Consider the following 17,374-nt stretch of genomic DNA (forward strand, 5'->3'; position numbering starts at 1 on the left):
ACTATGCAAAATGTCATCATCCTTGTAGTTGCAAAATGTAATATATTACGGACAAACAAAATGTGAAAAGGCAAATTTAAAATTAAATGCAAAAAATGGAAGCATTTCATTGATGAATATTATTAAGGATGCAATTCATTTTCCTCTAAAAGGAATGGTGTATTGCATGAAGTCGCAATGAAAACACTAACATGCTCCCTACCAAAAGCACTTATCTTGACTTCACTGTTCTGACTTGAATTTCCCTGTTCAGGTTTCATTTGCCCATAATAGCCCTTACTGTACTACCTGATATGTAATTTTCTCCAACAACATCTCATTTAGTACCTTACTAATTAGTTCGCAATTATAATTGCAAACTAAGAATAATTTTACTATTCTGTGCTGCATTAACTTTTCTCTTGTATGGCAGTTGATAAACCCGAGACAAACCTAGAGCTAGGGATCCTGTTAACTGTGTGCAGAAATTTGTGTGAAGTTCAAATTATAGTAGGCTGAAGTAATTTGAATGAGCGATGACCATGTGCACCACATAATAGAAAAATTCATTTAAAATACTGATGTAGACAACTTCAACTTGTATGATATTGACATGCATGCACTAAAAAATAAACTGTCACAAAAAGATTTACAACATACACTGCACAATACATAAGCTTTGAAGCTATGGCAGATTACTCTAACTATCACCGATGTCTAATGTCCCAAAGTTACACCTGGGCTACGAGAGGCATGGTAGCTGAGCCCTCTAGAACGAGGACCACCCGGGATCCTTTAACATGCATCTAAATCTAAGAATATGGACATCTTTGCTCTCTGCTTCCATCAGGATGCAGCTGGTGTGGCCAGGATTCAAACCTGCGACCTTGTGCTGGGCTATAGAACGCCACAGTTGCTGAGCTGCTACAGTGGAGCAGCAGTGGGTATAGTTTAGCCACATAAGAAGTATAGTAAGAGAAACAAAAACAAATGTGATAGATAAGGGGACCATTGGGTAGCACTGGCTTTTCAAAAACTTTGTTAGTATGACATGGTATAGCTTCAACTTTGACAAAGCACCACTTCAAAAAATTTTGTTAGCAAGACTTTTTCACACTGATGCATGCACTTAATATGGATGTCAAAAAGCAGGATGTCACACAGTGATCCTTGCCAATGAAACTGTGCCTACCTGAAAGAAAAAGAATTAGGTGACCATTATCTTCACTTATAATGCCCTTATCAATAATGCTGCAGGTTTCATTGGGTAGCAAATAAATGCACAAAAGAAAATTTCTAGAAGGCATACTTCTGCAATTTAAAGCACTAGATCTGGCAATTTTCCGACTTGAAACACTTAAGGGAAGATACCAGGTATACAGAAAAAAGTTATGCTTTGCTGCTGCGCACAAGACCACAGGCATAAGTACTGGCCATGAAAGCCATATTCTAATGGTGGCAAAATCCAAAAATGCTTGTATACTGCGCTTTTGGTGTACATTAAAGAACCCTAGGTGGTCAAAGTGAACTTGCAGACCTTCATCGCAGCATCTCAAAGCTCCTGTGTTGCTAAAAGATGTTAAACCTCATCGATTGACCAAACAAGAAGCCTTTATAAAATTTGATATGCCACAAGAGTTGTAATACAGCAAGATTTTCAATTTATTTATTAAACAAGTTAGGCTGAACAATATGGTAAGTAATGTTGTATCTACTGGATATAGATATTTTATGGCTGGGCTCCTTAGGCCTGGGTCAAGGCTTTACTGGCGAGTGAGCGGGAATGCTGGCAAGACATTTTTGACAGCAAATGAACCACAAACAAATCAAGAGAAACCACAGCACACTTTGCATTTTCATGTCTGCCAGGGCTATGAAAACAGGCATTGTGATTTAGGATAACCACCACATGAGGGTTATTTTAATTTACTCTTTCCCTTTTCTCACTCTGTAGTAAAATGATAAGCGGAGCATTAAGCGACAGAAGTAAGGCACTGTAGATTAAAGAGTGAATCGGTGTAGCTGATATTCCAGTTCAGATCAAGAGAAAGAAATGGAGTTGGGGTGGTCATGTAATGCATAGAGCAACTAACTGGTGGTCTATACCGCATTTACTTTCATAATGAACACACTCGCGTAATAAATGCACCCCCCACTTTCACAATGAAAAAGTGTGTTTTTTCTTTTCCTCGCAAAATGATCACACCCCGAACTTGCTGCTATGAAGTAGGAAACATACAGCACAATTCAGTGTTCGATGCGTTTTGCCGTGCCATAGCACCAGATGGACGCCCGATGTACGACAAAAGCAGGTGACATGGTATGATTCGGCGCCCAACGCGCCAGAACGGCAGCTGTATCTGAGGTGTTTTGTTGTGTCGTAGTGCCCCAGTTCAGATCAGAGAAAGAAATGGAGTTGGGGTGGTCATGTAATGCATAGAGCAACTAACTGGTGGTCTATACCGCATTTACTTTCATAATGAACACACTCGCGTAATAAATGCACCCCCCACTTTCACAATGAAAAAGTGTGTTTTTTCTTTTCCTCGCAAAATGATCACACCCGAACTTGCTGCTATGAAGTAGGAAACATACAGCACAATTCAGTGTTCGATGCGTTTTGCGTGCCATAGCACCAGATGGACGCCCGATGTACGACAAAAGCAGGTGACATGGTATGATTCGGCGCCCAACGCGCCAGAACGGCAGCTGTATCTGAGGTGTTTTGTTGTGTCGTAGTGCCAATGGACACTCGACGTGTGATCATGATTGTAATCGTAATCAGGCACCGCAAAATGCCTCAGATCTGGCTGCTGTTCCGGCACACTGGACGCGGAATAGTACCGTGTGTCTCCTACATTTTAGAGGTGGCCATGGTAAAAAAAGGAAACCCTCAACATTCTACCCCGCATAATGAACGGTGCGCACCCTCCAACTTTGCAAAAATATTTTAGGAACAAAAAAGCATGGGTTTCTTATGCGAGTAAATATGTATTTGTAACTGACTGGGTGGTTACAACAGACAGCCAAGTGGTGTGATGAGATTGGGAAATTTGTAGGCATAAGATAAGATTCAGCTGGGAGAAGCCTTCGTCCTGGCAGTGGACATGAAGTAGCACAATGATGATGATTTGAACTTTGTTCTGACAGTACCCCTCCACACATGCTTATGCATAAGTCAGGCAGGTACAACTGCACATAGTCACTGAAAGTTCCACAGACTGTTGCAATGACCCTAAAAAAAAGAATGTGATGTAAGGAAGAAGAAGTGCGTCGTGTAGAGCACCATATTTGGTGAAGGTTTGCTGGGTATCCTGTAATCCTGGAATTGCGCAGCCGGATCCTCCCTGCCATCATGACCTCCGCAAGCGCCACGAGCTTACCACCACCTGCTCCCCAGTCCTCCGTATGCCCCGGCACACTCCGTCAGCGGGACCCTCCCATCTTTAGCGGTGCTGATGACCACGACGTTGATGACTGGCTATCCTCATACGAACGCGTGAGTCTTAACAACAAATGGGATGACACCACGAAATTTACCGAGCCCCACTTCAGTAGCGCTGGTGATACGGCTGCGGAGCTCTACACGACGCACTTCTTCTTCCTTACAGTGAAAACTCCCAGAAGGTTTCATCACAACAGTTCAACTAATGAGTCTCTAAACAAGCCTGAAAAGTTGTCATCAGCTGTCGTTTGTGAGTTCTACAATTTTTTATAAAGCAATTCTTGATATATGCACACATTCACAAAGTTAATTGAGCAAATTATGACGATTATGAACAAACACCAGTGTACTTGTATGAATTTACTTATTACCCAGGAAAAACCTAATGGCTGCAATTTTCTAAGGGCTAATCCCAGACATATGCTAAGTCTTTTATACAGAAAACTTGTCATCAAGAAAGTTTACTATGACAACTTGCAGATCCAGAAAGCTCCAAAATTTAACAAACTGCAGCAGAACCCATCTCACAATGACTGTCGACAGGTAGTGTTAGCATTGAATCAATATAGCAACACAACATATTGCCACCGTCAAACCGAGTTATGTATGAGGCGTGTACTGCAGCGGGACTCCTATTTAGCGCTTCGCTAAGAACACTCAGCGCAACCTAGTGCCACCGCTGCAAAGCTTGCATGTGGCCTCCGAGATGCATGGCACGCACCAGTGTGTCATGCAATGAGTCTCTTTGAACAGCGGTACTTACCCAGTCCCTCATCTACAGTGATCCATGCCAGCTTGAAAGAGGTTTGTTGAAGAGTTGGCACATATGTATACATTGCTACATACTCGGTGACCCAAGTTGGTCCAATGGTTGGTTTCGAACCCTGTTACCTCAGCACAACAGCCTGATGAGCTACGCATTTGACTAGGAACTACTAAGTGACCCAGGTAGGCGGGAAAACAGTTAAATACAAACAAACCTAGATGGAAAGACAGATACATAGCCCCCGGAAAGGGTGTGAAGTACCCTAAGTATGCTAATGCATTAAAAACAGTACATTGAGAAAGGGCATAAGACTCACTCTTGCAGTATGTTGTCTGAGAAGAACGGAAGCTAGTGCTGAGTGACTGGAGGGAACCAGCCACAGAACGCACCACATTCTGTGCCAAGTGAGCCTCCTTGGCATTGGAGCCATGCCGCACTCCTTGCTGGATTACAGACAGCAGTTGCTGGCAATGACTGAAAAGCTGTGAAAGCAGTGTACAAGTGCTGTAGATGTGCAGAATAACCACCACACCAGAAAGAAAGCGAGTTAGTCATCTGCATATTCATCAGCAGACTTCTTTTTATACAAAGAAGATACCTAATATAAGCACCTCCATCTCCCAACAGCACATATGCTTTACCCCTAAAGGTGTACAAAACAAAAGGTTTGTCCTATTTTTATTTTTTTTAATGGACAACTGCTGATCCCCTGATTCTGGTATAAAGATTGAACTCCTCCAGAGTAAAACAAATATTTTAATACTTGTTGTAATTTAATTTAAGAAGTCTGTAATAGCCTTTTTGATCACCATGTGCTTTCAGCCAGCTTATTCAAATGTTCTTTGTGCAATGAGCAAAAAACCTAAAGAAATGCATAGTGCACATTGATTGATGCCCCCTGTGCAATTTCTATAGTTTTCCACTTTAGGAACAAAGACCGTCTTCATGGCTCCAAGTGTTCTTACTGAGGCAGTTGTCTTATTCAGCCAGAAATTTTAATTCGACATCCATCCCACTTGTCTGATGGCTTCTGCCAAAATGCCTTCTGGAGATCTCCTGCCTTCTCAGGCAGGAGATCTCCAGAAGGCATTTTGACCCAACAAAATGGTGACTTCCTTTTGGTCACCTAATGCACCAACCCAAAACTATTTGGCACCTTGAGCTTGACGCCACTTTAGTACCAGTTGAGCAGAAGTTCACCACGAGTCTTGTACTCAGCTATATTCCCGTTGAGTTATTTCAGGAAGTTATTCTTGACAGCTTCAAAGACTTCTGAGATGCCCAGGCAGTCTTCATGGTCTTGCACTTCACGACACATTTCCCACAAACCAACATAGTGCCCAAGGTTCACCTATACAAGAGTCCCACAAAACTCTGAGAGAAGTGATGCCCTTGATGCTTGCACCACGGCTACGACTGCAGCAATGAAAATCCTCGAGTTAACAATGCCATCTGCTTCTCTGAATTTCAGTATGTGCACCCAGACACTATCATTCATGTTTTTTTTTTTTTAATTATGGGGTTTTACGTGCCAAAACCACCATATGATTATGAGGCATGTCATAGTGGGGGACTCCGGATTAATTTAGACCACCTGGCAGTGGCGCACCGATGGGGGGGGGGGGATTCGGGGGTTGTAACCCCCCCCTGAGGCCGACTTAACCCCCCCTTTTGTTTAACCCATTTTCTTCCCTTACGCATTTGAGTGTTGCAACTAAGATGTAAGACGCGCAATCGTCTGCACACTCGCAAAAAGCGCATTTTTTTTACAATTTCCCGTGAAGAAATCGAAATTAATGCTGTTTAGATGGTATTGGCAAACTGTCAACCCCGCCCTAGCAGAGATCCTGGGTGCGCTACTGCCACCTGGGGTTCTTTAACGTGCACTAAGTACATGGGTGTTTTTGCATTTCAACCCCATCGAAATGCGGCCACTGTGGCCAAGATTCAATCCCATGACCTCGTGCTAAGCAGCCCAACACCATAGCCACTAAGCAACCACGGCGGGTTCATTCATGTCACCATGCATTGATTTGACACTTTTGGTTCTTTCTTACAGAAGCTAATGAGCTCCTCTGAAGAGCAGGACTTGAAGGCCTGCAGGTAGGCAGATTTCATGATCCAGACGGTGCCTTCACTGGGAGAGTTTTATCTTCCACTAGAAAATTTCCACTCAGCAGCAGAAGTACCATCCTCGGCAGTATAACTTCTTGTCATGCAACAAATATCTGTGTCAGTACCCATGACGGTGTCAATTATGCACTTATTTTAAACAGAAAAGCAAGATCTGTCAACCATGGTTTTACAATTCTCGGGGTCAGGCAGTCCCGGAGCATGGTGAAACTCTTGTGCTCGTAGCCACTGGTCTGAAGTACCACAGTGTAAGTATCTATTACTGGAACAACCATCAACATGCACGCTGAAGAAATGGTCTGATGGGCTTGCAGAGGTTTGAAAGGCGCGAAGGGCACTGGCTTGATGCCATGTGAAGTCATATAGTGAAGAGACACCTTGATACCACTTGACCACTTGTTCTTGGCTTAGCAGGTCAGGCATGGCCCACACCTGCTGATTTGTCCTTATAGGTATAGCCCAGAGGGGAGAGAGAATTGGGCTTCCAGGAACGTTCTGCATTCAGAGATGACCAGTGGGGAAAGAAAAAGGGGGACAAGTAGGGGTGTATAAAAAGTAGCGTGTATGTGTCAAAAAGTCACAGGCCTGCGCGGCACACGCTGCACAGTCACAGCGTGAGCTAGTTGAGCGGCTAATGAGTAGCTCCAATTTGGGCACCATGCACAACAGGGTCTTCGTGGCAGTCTGTTCACCTCGTTTTGACAAGAACGATCTGAACTGTCCGCCCGGCGTCGACGACAAGCTGCGGCTTGTAATGATCTTTGCACTGCTGAGCCCGATCAAGCCTTACAACTGCAACTTACATGTCGGGCACGCCGCCTTTGCAGGCACCTTAACTAGATGGCGCCACCATACTGGCGGAGGCTCGAGTCGTCTCCCCCTGCGTGCTTGCCTTATATATGGGTATTTTCCGCGGCTCGATAGCAAGCGCTTGATTGGCTCAGTGGTACAGTATCCGGCTCCCACGCAGCGGGTGCGGGTTCGATCTCGGCGGGAATTGGGTACTTTTTTCGCGTTTCTGGTAATAGCGGTTACACGACGGACGCTGGCGGCGGCATCATCGCGACCCAAAATGGCTATTGGAATGAGCCCATAACAGCTTACGCTGTAAAATCTGTCTTACCACCACTATGCCAAACAGTACTGCCTGCTGTACTGACAGAAAAATTGCTTGCATGAATGCCAGCACTTTCCACAATATGTATAGCACTTCCACAATATGTTTAGCGCTTAATGGGAGCAACAGGCTCCCATTATTTATTTAAATATTACTTAAACTTAGCTATTACTTAATAAAGGAATGATGTAACTAAAGGCACATAATTCTTGCAGTAAGGATATGTAGGTTGTGTTTGTTGCGTCACTGTGTAATTCTGTGGATAATAGAGCTGGCCACCAGAACATCTGTAGAGGTAGTATAGATGGATATACATATAAGGCGATTCGTTTTATGTGTGCTGTCCTGTTTTTAGCTATTCGGCAAGACGACAATGACAGCGATAGCAGCAGCAGCCACGGTCAGCAAAGTCCAGGAGGGTTCACTAAGAAAGCTTTGCTTTAATATTAGACGATGTGACAGAGAGACAAACTATGCTGGCACTCGAACCTGCTGTTAATGATGAAGTCTCTTCCCCCTGTCTCATGAAATTTGGTGTCCGCAAATGATTTCAAGATTTCACATGACAGCAAAATCGTGAACAATAAAGCTCTAAACAAAAACTCACTTATAGTACATATTACAAAACTGTCTTGAACTAAGAGGCTGACGCATTTTAAATAGTAACAACTAAAGCAAGAAAGCATTATGCAAGAGGTCAGGTCATACTTATGGAAAGCAGTTCAAAGCTGTAGGTTGTAAACTAACTTTGGACTGTGATCACTTCCATGTTGATTATGAGGTTTGGGACAATCACCTTGGTTTTTCTTGTTGAATGCAAGAAGTCCTGATTAATAATTCTAACCAATTACAAGATATGCTTTTTACATGACCTTAATGCCTTAGTTCTAACAGAAACCTGGCTATCACAATATTGATCCACGAGTGCATAAAATATTAGGAAAACAACACAATGGAAGTGGAGGCAGGGTGGCTACTCATATAGTATTAAAAAGTGATATTTTCATTTGACTTGATTTTCCTTGAACACGAAAACATTTGGTGTGAGGCTGGTTATTGCAACTATATATGACTATGATTGCCATTGTTTACAGGCCCTCCCTAAAAGCCCACTACCTTACATGCCATTTGTATCAGAGTGTAGGGGCGCGACTATCACCTCCAGAGCAGGTGAAGAAGAAGAAGACAGCAGATGTGCTTGTAGCGCAAGAAAAGGTACACGCTAGTGCTCTCGACCTGAGTGGCTGCGGTATCTGCCGCTCTCGAGATCCTGCGGCACCATGGCTAGCCGGCCTAAATAAACCGTGGCGACAGCAGCTACCTCTTCGCGCCGCCTCCCACAAATTTGTGACACCGGACGAACAAGCCCAGCCATGCCAGCCTCAACGCAGTGACTCTGAAAAGGCGAGAGTGACGTGGCCTCACGCGGTCCAGCAGATGTCCCGCAGTTGTAGGGTGTCCAGGAATTCCACATCGACAATGTGGACATCTGGTTCATCCAGTTGAACAACCACTTCCGTATCAACAAGGTTCCAGGCTCTGGCTGCCACCCCCCAATCTCAACTTCTACAAGGACTTGCGGGCAGCCGTCTTTAGGGCTCACTACGCCACCTGGAGCGCTCAGTCCCAAAAGCTCTTGCCATTTCAACCGTCGCATCATTCTGTGTCTTGTTATCCCACATGTATGTAGTGCGAGCAAAAGAACACGCTAGCGCTCTTGACCTGAGTGGCCGTGGTATTTGCCGCTCCCGAGACCTGTGGCACCATGGCTGGTTGGTCTAAATAAACCGTGGAGGCGGCACGAAGAGGTAGCCGCCGTGGCTACCTCTTCGTGCCGCCTCCCACAAGAGCGCTTGCAGTGCATAGTCAAGACAAAAAACAGATTGATCCAATTGATCCAGGCAGGAGACTTTTATCAGCAGATTTGAACATAGAATATAAGCTTCTCAGTGCACTAACATTGCACACTTCCTCTTGGGCTTGGTGTTCTTTCATGATCCTAGAACAAGTAATCACTGTGCAAACACATGTAATTGACACAACTCAATCTTCGGTCCAGTATTTGTAAAAACAGTTCCCAGAAGAGGGCTGTTTAAAATACTGAAGATGGAATTTCAGATCACAAGGTAGGTTCATGTATGTAGTTTTGGCTACCTCTTCGTGCCGCCTCCCACAAGAGCGTTTGCAGTGCATAGTCAAGCCAAAAAACAGATTGATCCAATTGATCCAGGCAGGAGACTTTTATCAGCAGATTTGAACATAGAATATAAGCTTCTCAGTGCACTAACATTGCACACTTCCTCTTGGGCTTGGTGTTCTTTCATGATCCAGAACAAGTAATCACTGTGCAAACACATGTAATGACACAACTCAATCTTCGGTCCAGTATTTGTAAAAACAGTTCCCAGAAGAGGGCTGTTTAAAATACTGAAGATGGAATTTCAGATCACAAGGTGGTTCATGTATGTAGTTTTGGCTACCTCTGCGTGCCGCCTCCCACAAGAGCGTTTGCAGTGCATAGTCAAGCCAAAAAACAGATTGATCCAATTGATCCAGGCAGGAGACTTTTATCAGCAGATTTGAACATAGAATATAAGCTTCTCAGTGCACTAACATTGCACACTTCCTCTTGGGCTTGGTGTTCTTTCATGATCCAGAACAAGTAATCACTGTGCAAACACATGTAATTGACACAACTCAACCTTCGGTCCAGTATTTGTAAAAAACAGTTCCCAGAAGAGGGCTGTTTAAAATACTGAAGATGGAATTTCAGATCACAAGGTGGTTCATGTATGTAGTTTTGGCTACCTCTTCGTGCCGCCTCCCACAAGAGCGTTTGCAGTGCATAGTCAAGCCAAAAAACAGATTGATCCAATTGATCCAGGCAGGAGACTTTTATCAGCAGATTTGAACATAGAATATAAGCTTCTCAGTGCACTAACATTGCACACTTCCTCTTGGGCTTGGTGTTCTTTCATGATCCAGAACAAGTAATCACTGTGCAAACACATGTAATTGACACAACTCAACCTTCGGTCCAGTATTTGTAAAAAACAGTTCCCAGAAGAGGGCTGTTTAAAATACTGAAGATGGAATTTCAGATCACAAGGGGGTTCATGTATGTAGTTTTAAGCATAAAAATAGACGGGACACTTCATACTTTGTAATCATGTCACAACTTGACATGGGCAGACGATGTACGCATACTACACGCACATCTCTCTAGGCGACTTCGAACAAGGAGGTAACACTTCAGAGCTATAGGATTGTTTCAAGCATTTGATCCCCCCCCGTGCATCAAAAATTTGTTTCACTACGTAGAAAAAATGGTAAGGGTGTCAATTTATGGATAACATGTGAGATGATTAACTATCGTCATCGAAATAGCAACGCTTACAAAGGGCTCTGCAAAATTCACAGGCAAAGTTTGTCTCAGCTTTCCACAATTTTTCAAAGAATCAATCATGTCAGAAGGTTTGATGTTTTTTTGTCTGATGTGAAACAAAGTATGGAGCTATTAAAAGTAAAAGCCAATATAAGCACTAACAAAACTTATTTCTAGTAAAACTAACAATGCATTCCAAATGGACTTCACAACACCTAACCAGGTGCCTGTGTCAAATACAAATTTATCATTTGTTTACTCATACAATGCAAGATGTCATATATCACAATGTTGTAGTTTCGGGACACTTGCACACTAATGCAAGAAAAGCATGCGGTGAAGATGGTACTTTGAATTGGTTTCCCATTTCCTTTTTGTACTTTTTAATTGCTTTTTTAATCAGTGTTCTTTCCCTTTACACAAGTTAGCCGTAGTGGTAGTCTTGGTACACAAATACAGTGATAAATCAAATGCTGCCAACTAAAAGCCTCCTTCATTAATAAGCACACGTAAAATACTTGACCATATAATTGCCAGGCATATATATATATATATATATATATATATATATATATATATATATATATATATATATATATATATATATATAACCATCTAGAATAAAACGGTCTTTCTTTTCCCTTTAAGCAGTGTTTCTGTTTTCACAATTACACAGAAGTGTTTCCACAATTACACAATTAGTGATTTCACCTTGGCTGTTGTTTTAAGCTCCAGAATAACACATTACAATTGTCAAATCTTGGATGATAATAATAGGTTGCTGCTAGCATGTCATTTCCAACCTTGTAAATAAATAGAAGCAGTAACAGCATACAATACGCAAGCATATCCAGTTGACAACACCATAATCACAAAATGTCTAGATACCTGATGCCAGTTTATTCTTAAACATTGACAAGTTACAGAGAAAGGTTCAAGTTCTGCTGCCACTCCCTATTAATGTAACCATCAAGATCTGCGTTTACAAAACCACAGATGCGAAAAACGGTACTCTACTTTTGCATGAATGACTGAGAAACAGCACTTTCACAGCTGAAGAACAGCTCTTTCGTTACCGAGTATTATCTGCAAAAACGACCCAAGAATACCAATGGTTTTTATTCATTCAAACCAACATATATACAAAGAAACAGTCAGAAATACTATTGAATATCTTTATTTCAGAACAGGGCTCTAAAAATTTTTTTTTTTTAAATTAAACAGTTTATTTAACCCCACTACTAATAAAAACTTCACTGCAGAGCTTAAAAACTCCAAGGTTACCTGAGAAAGCTGTATTCTTTGCACTAAAATAGAGTGATACTATCATTTTGATGAACGCCTGTATAATTTATGCCTGAAGTGACTTATGCACAGTAAAACTGAACCTGTGCTTGTGGGCTTTTGTATGGACGAGCCGAGCTTGTCCTCGGTAGGAGCGGTACAAATTTAAATGACTAGCCTGGCTCATCCTTGGTAGGGAAAGGATTAAGACAGACAAAAAGATTAATAGCAAATACAGTTAAACAACCAATTTTGTCAAAATGAGTAATGAAAATCAGTGCTTAACGGTAATAAATATTTTTAATTTCAAACCTGCGTCAATTGGTGTGTTGTCTGCTCGATCTCATCTTCTTCAAGTGAACTCTCATCAAATGTTGGTCGGTTGAGGTGGCGATCATGCAAGGCAGACAGCTCTTTCACTGCACATATTAAATAGGTTCCAAGAGTTTTGTAATGAAGACAAATCAAGCAGGTTAAAGAAACATATCAGCAAAGCAAAATGTCACATGAGTATGCTCACTTACTTAAAATACCTTAAGACTAACATTGTGGGAGAAATAGTTCTCTGCTACTAACTCCTGCAACAGAAGAGACACAAAAAGAAAGCAGTAACAAACAAGTACTCATTTGTTCCCTTTCTAGTTAGTAGCAATGAATTTGTACCAACTTGCCTAGCTGTCAATATTACTGGATGAAACAGTGAACAGTTTTTATAATGCTGAAACCGAATATCAGAAACATAAATAATGGCAGCTGGTTAACAAAAAAATCAGATACCTCAGCAAATAGTTTAGCACATTGCCTATCGTTTCTATGCTCCAATAGTGAAGACATCTGCAAAGCTCTACAACATACAGGCAGCATGAATAAACTATTTCTATATAATCACCAGCAGCCTTGACATACAAGTCTCAAAAATATGTTTGAAGTATTTGAACTAGGCATATAAAAGTGTGTAGTAAAAAATTGAAATTGACACTCTGAAGATTACAAAGGCATCCCCCAAAAGGAAACTAAGTTATGAGAATAGAATACATATAAAAGCAATGTACTGCAGTCTGCTGATATCAGTATTTAAAATTGAAAAAAAGGTTAAAAAAAGCCCCCTAAAGATAAAGTGCTTTTTGGCACAGTAGTAGCACGAACAAAGCAGCCTTTATACTGCATTTAAATGCATCTGGAATTATTATAATTTTCAGAAAATCTAGCATCAGCCACTTGTTTTAATGACTATGAATATTGCACAGTTTGTACAAAAACTTTCAAGCTGCATACAGCACTGGAGTCGCAAGTGATGAAGCTGTCAGTACCTCAAGGCTCTCTATAGGCTGGAGGTATCTCTCCTCACTCATTCCTTAGAGCATGAAGATTGCCTTAGGAGTGCTATAATAAGGCCTGATTACAGTTAACATCACTCGTGCAATGTCTTGGAAAAATTTGTGCAACAACTGATGGACTCGTACTGTTTAAGTACAAAAGGAACATGTGGGCTATGAGAGATGGTGTAGTGTAGGGCTCCAGATTGATTTTAACCGGCTGGGATGCTCTAAACAGCACAGAATGCTTGTTACATGGTATTTTTTTTTTGCATTCTGCCCTTATTGGAATGAAGCCTAGAGGTTGGGAATCAAACCCACGACCGCATGCTCAACCGCAAATGCCATTGTCATTGAGCCACCATAGCAGGTCTCTATGCAACACCTGTGTATATTATGCTGCATACAAAAGGTCACTAAAATTAACTGCAATAAACAAAATCCATGAGCTAATATAGTATGGTCTAGTAGTGATGCAAGTGGCACTAAAGATATGGAGAACACCGAATGCACATAGAAATTACTATGTGTGCTGTGCCCCACTTTTTCATTTTTAGGTGCTGCTCACAAGCACAGACTCACACTAATTAAAAAACGAAAAAGTAAGAAAAGAAAAAAGAAAATAAGACACAAGAATTACACGCTACCAAAGACAGTATTCATCACTCTATTCCAACTTCACACTGCTGCCTTTAATATAGGTTCAAGTTGGATGCCACAGGCATCTTTGCTTGTAAAGCTGAACCCAACAATGTGTAAAGTTTGTTTATGAAACTTGTAGATAGAGTTCCCAGAAAGGCTACTTAGGGTAAGACAGTTTCACGAGCAGCGTAACTGATATCAGCTACAAATCAGAGTACAATACATCAATGGCCATCACATAAAGCTAGGAAGAACCTAAGTTTTTTTAAAAACAATTTTCTTCATGTATTCACTTCTAGCAAAATGCAAAAGCACTGAAAATGTTGTGTAGGAGGTATAACAAGAGTGGAACACAAATTTACAGAAATAATAATTTAGTGATTTGTAGTGTATTATGTGACAATCAGACAAACTTAAATATTCAACATTTAAGTTTGTCTCACTGCCACCTTTTATCTTCCCAGCCTGTTTCATGACAGCTGAGCTGCAAGTCTGAAACTCAAAAAGTAGCCACAAAATTTTAAAAAGTAGTTAAAAAGCAGTCAATTAAAGTTTACACATGTTATACATGTTTGATCAATCAATTAAACTTGTATAAGTGAATCACCGGTCATTCTTCACGAGAAAGAATTTCACTATTTATATAAGTCCTGATATAATTACATCATCGAAGTGTCCCCCATGTCCTGCGCATGTCTGGGTTTTTCGGAATTCGGTTCCTATTTGTGCATGAACTTCCTGAATAAAATATCAGTTGTGAGTCAGCGTCGTGTTGTGATGTTTTTATTACTTTTGTCCATGTTTGCTTTTGCGCTGTTACCAAAAGTACGATAAATCCTAACCAACTCGCCCACCTAAATTCTTACTAAATTAGAGTTGGTGCAAAATTATATCCTCTTTTCAAGACATAGCAAGGCAATGGAGTAGTCTGATAAACACGTCAGATGACCCATATGGCTAGATAAAAAAAATTATAAAATGCTCATGAAACGACCAGTTAAATTCATGAATACTTTTTAAAAAAATGTTTTAAACGGTGCATCTCAATGATGCATTTTAACGAGGCTGCACAAATGGCCTGCAGACATGATGCCTCCTGTCCAGGGGCCCTGGAACCGGGGGGCAGTCACCCCCACAGGTTCTAAACCAGTCGGGGCATGCCCCCACACTCAATGCTGCCCCCCCCTCTTCTTCCCTCCCACCACCCGTGAGGCTAGTAACTCCTTTGACTAGTTAAAGGGTGCTGCCTTCCTTCAACAAACGCAACAAAATTTTGATGTCGAGGGTATGACGAAATCTCGTCTGATCGGGAGGAATCATGGTGAAAACAGGACACAGACGCCGACTTAGGTGAAATATTTTTTGCAGCGGAGTTGTTTATGGCTAGGCTTCCGCGCATTTTTCCTGTGCGTGTGCAAAAATGTGAGCTGATCCTGGTGATAGTGCAGAAAGGGTCCAAGCGCAATAGGCACTGCCGCCGCCCCCGAGCGAGGACTGCTGTAGATGGACTCGGTCGACGCGTTCACTGGGAGATACAATGGCTAAAATCCGCTACGGTTGGATCTGACTATACGCGGCCTCCCCATTCTGTCTCACCTCTGTGCCATGTGCTAAACAGCTTCACCAGTCATCCACCTTTACTGAGTGGAATGGCTCACGAAATCTCGTCTGGTCCAGAAGAATCATGGCAAAAACAGGAAACAGACGCCGACCAAGGCGAACATTTTTTTTTCCTAACTGTCATTTAGGCCCCCACACAGGAGCCTTGTTCAGAATTGTGAACAAGGCTAAAAGAAAAAAAACAAGGGTAAAAAATAAAAATGAAATGAAAGCTCCCATACATGCAGGGGCCGAAAAATCAGTTAGGAAAAAAAAAATTCACCTTCGTCGGCGTTTGTTACCTGTTTTTGCCATGAAACAAAATTTTCTGGAAGTTCGTGACTTCTGAGACTCTCTTTGTTGGTGATTTTTCTACGTTGAGAGCCCTTGCAGGAGCACGTCTCAGCGCTCCAACTTTAGGATGTCTCTCATTCTCTCCCTTTTTCCTTGCCCCTATCGAAGCCCATGAAAAGCAAGAAGATTATAAATGTCGGTGTAAGCCTGTTCCTAGCAAATCATTAACCTATCACTGGTGAAGCTTGAAATGTGCGTTTTATTCTGGTTCGGCCCAAATCGCCTTGGCCACACGGAATGACCATAGTGAAAATTGGTTGCGAAATTTGGAGACATGATGGCTTTGTTTTGTTTGACATGATGGCTCATCGTTCAGTATATATATATAAAAAAATTCTTGTGTATGACCCGAAGTTGAAGGAAAAGTGCGGGTTTTTAATATTATGCATCGTTTTAATATGGTTGATATGTGTACATATGGTATGTCTGCATGCATGCATCCGTATAGTTGGTGGCATGTATTCTTTCTTTGGAAACTTTGTTAACCGTTCGTTTGCCATTCATTGTTTTTCCAACATGTGCGTTAATCTCACTAATAAATCTCCTATGAAAATTCTATCAGGCTGCATCCTTAATTTCTCTGCATTGCAAAAGCTTCGTCAGTGGTTGCTGAAAAAGTTTAGCAGGGGTGCGCGCGACAAGTTTGATTTCCTTAAAATGCGCTTTACTAAAGGAGTATAGGCGTGTATTTGGAGAACTCAGCAGACCCTGCGAACATTGCACCTGTAAGCTCAGTTCTGGCGTCCTCAAAATCCGAATGAGGTGACAGTTATCATTTGAAGAACGTATGAAATTTCTTAGATATATTGTACATAAATTAACCCACAATCCGCGGATTTTCCAAACCGTGCCTGATGCCAGAATTAACCGCACATGAAATAAATCACGCCTTTTGTGTTTTACTAATAAAGTATTTCATAAAAAACAGTTAAATATAGTAATTATATATATATATATATATATACATATATATATATATAAGAGAGAGGTGAACTACATCATGCGAAATGAGCCCCCAGAGGTCGCCCCCACACATCAGATATACTTCCGGAGCCCCTGCTCACAGGTTTACTTGTCATAAGTTCAGCCGACACATCATACAATGCATTCTGAAAAACTTTATTACTCCTTGCCCTTTAGAGCTGCTGTATTATATGCACAGCAACATGATGTCTACTCGTTTATTTTACTCGTAGTGGATTTCTTGCCCCCGCTGCAACCTCCCATCAGCTCATAGTATCTCGATAAAAGTCGGCTGACGGGGTACGGCAAATGATTCGTGTTACGCACAAAAATGCGATGTCACAATTCGTAAGAAGTGATAATTACTGTGGGCAGGGGGGGGGGGGGGGGG

General features: G+C 41.7%; 1 protein-coding gene across 1 annotated transcript in view; it reads right to left on the reverse strand.

Annotated features, from left to right (window-relative positions):
* The window catches only part of LOC119436015 (syntaxin-16), a 30,997-nt gene that overhangs the window by 12,672 nt on the left and 951 nt on the right, over positions 1-17,374 (reverse strand). The window contains exons 5-6 of the mRNA XM_037702738.2: positions 12,422-12,528; positions 4,507-4,672 (exon numbers count right to left, since the gene is read on the reverse strand). Of these exons, the coding sequence (XP_037558666.1) occupies positions 4,507-4,672; positions 12,422-12,528 (273 nt within the window). The remainder of the gene's footprint in view (positions 1-4,506; positions 4,673-12,421; positions 12,529-17,374) is intronic.

This window comes from Dermacentor silvarum, chromosome 1 (assembly GCF_013339745.2).
Source record: "Dermacentor silvarum isolate Dsil-2018 chromosome 1, BIME_Dsil_1.4, whole genome shotgun sequence".
NCBI classification, from domain to species: Eukaryota; Metazoa; Arthropoda; class Arachnida; order Ixodida; family Ixodidae; genus Dermacentor; species Dermacentor silvarum.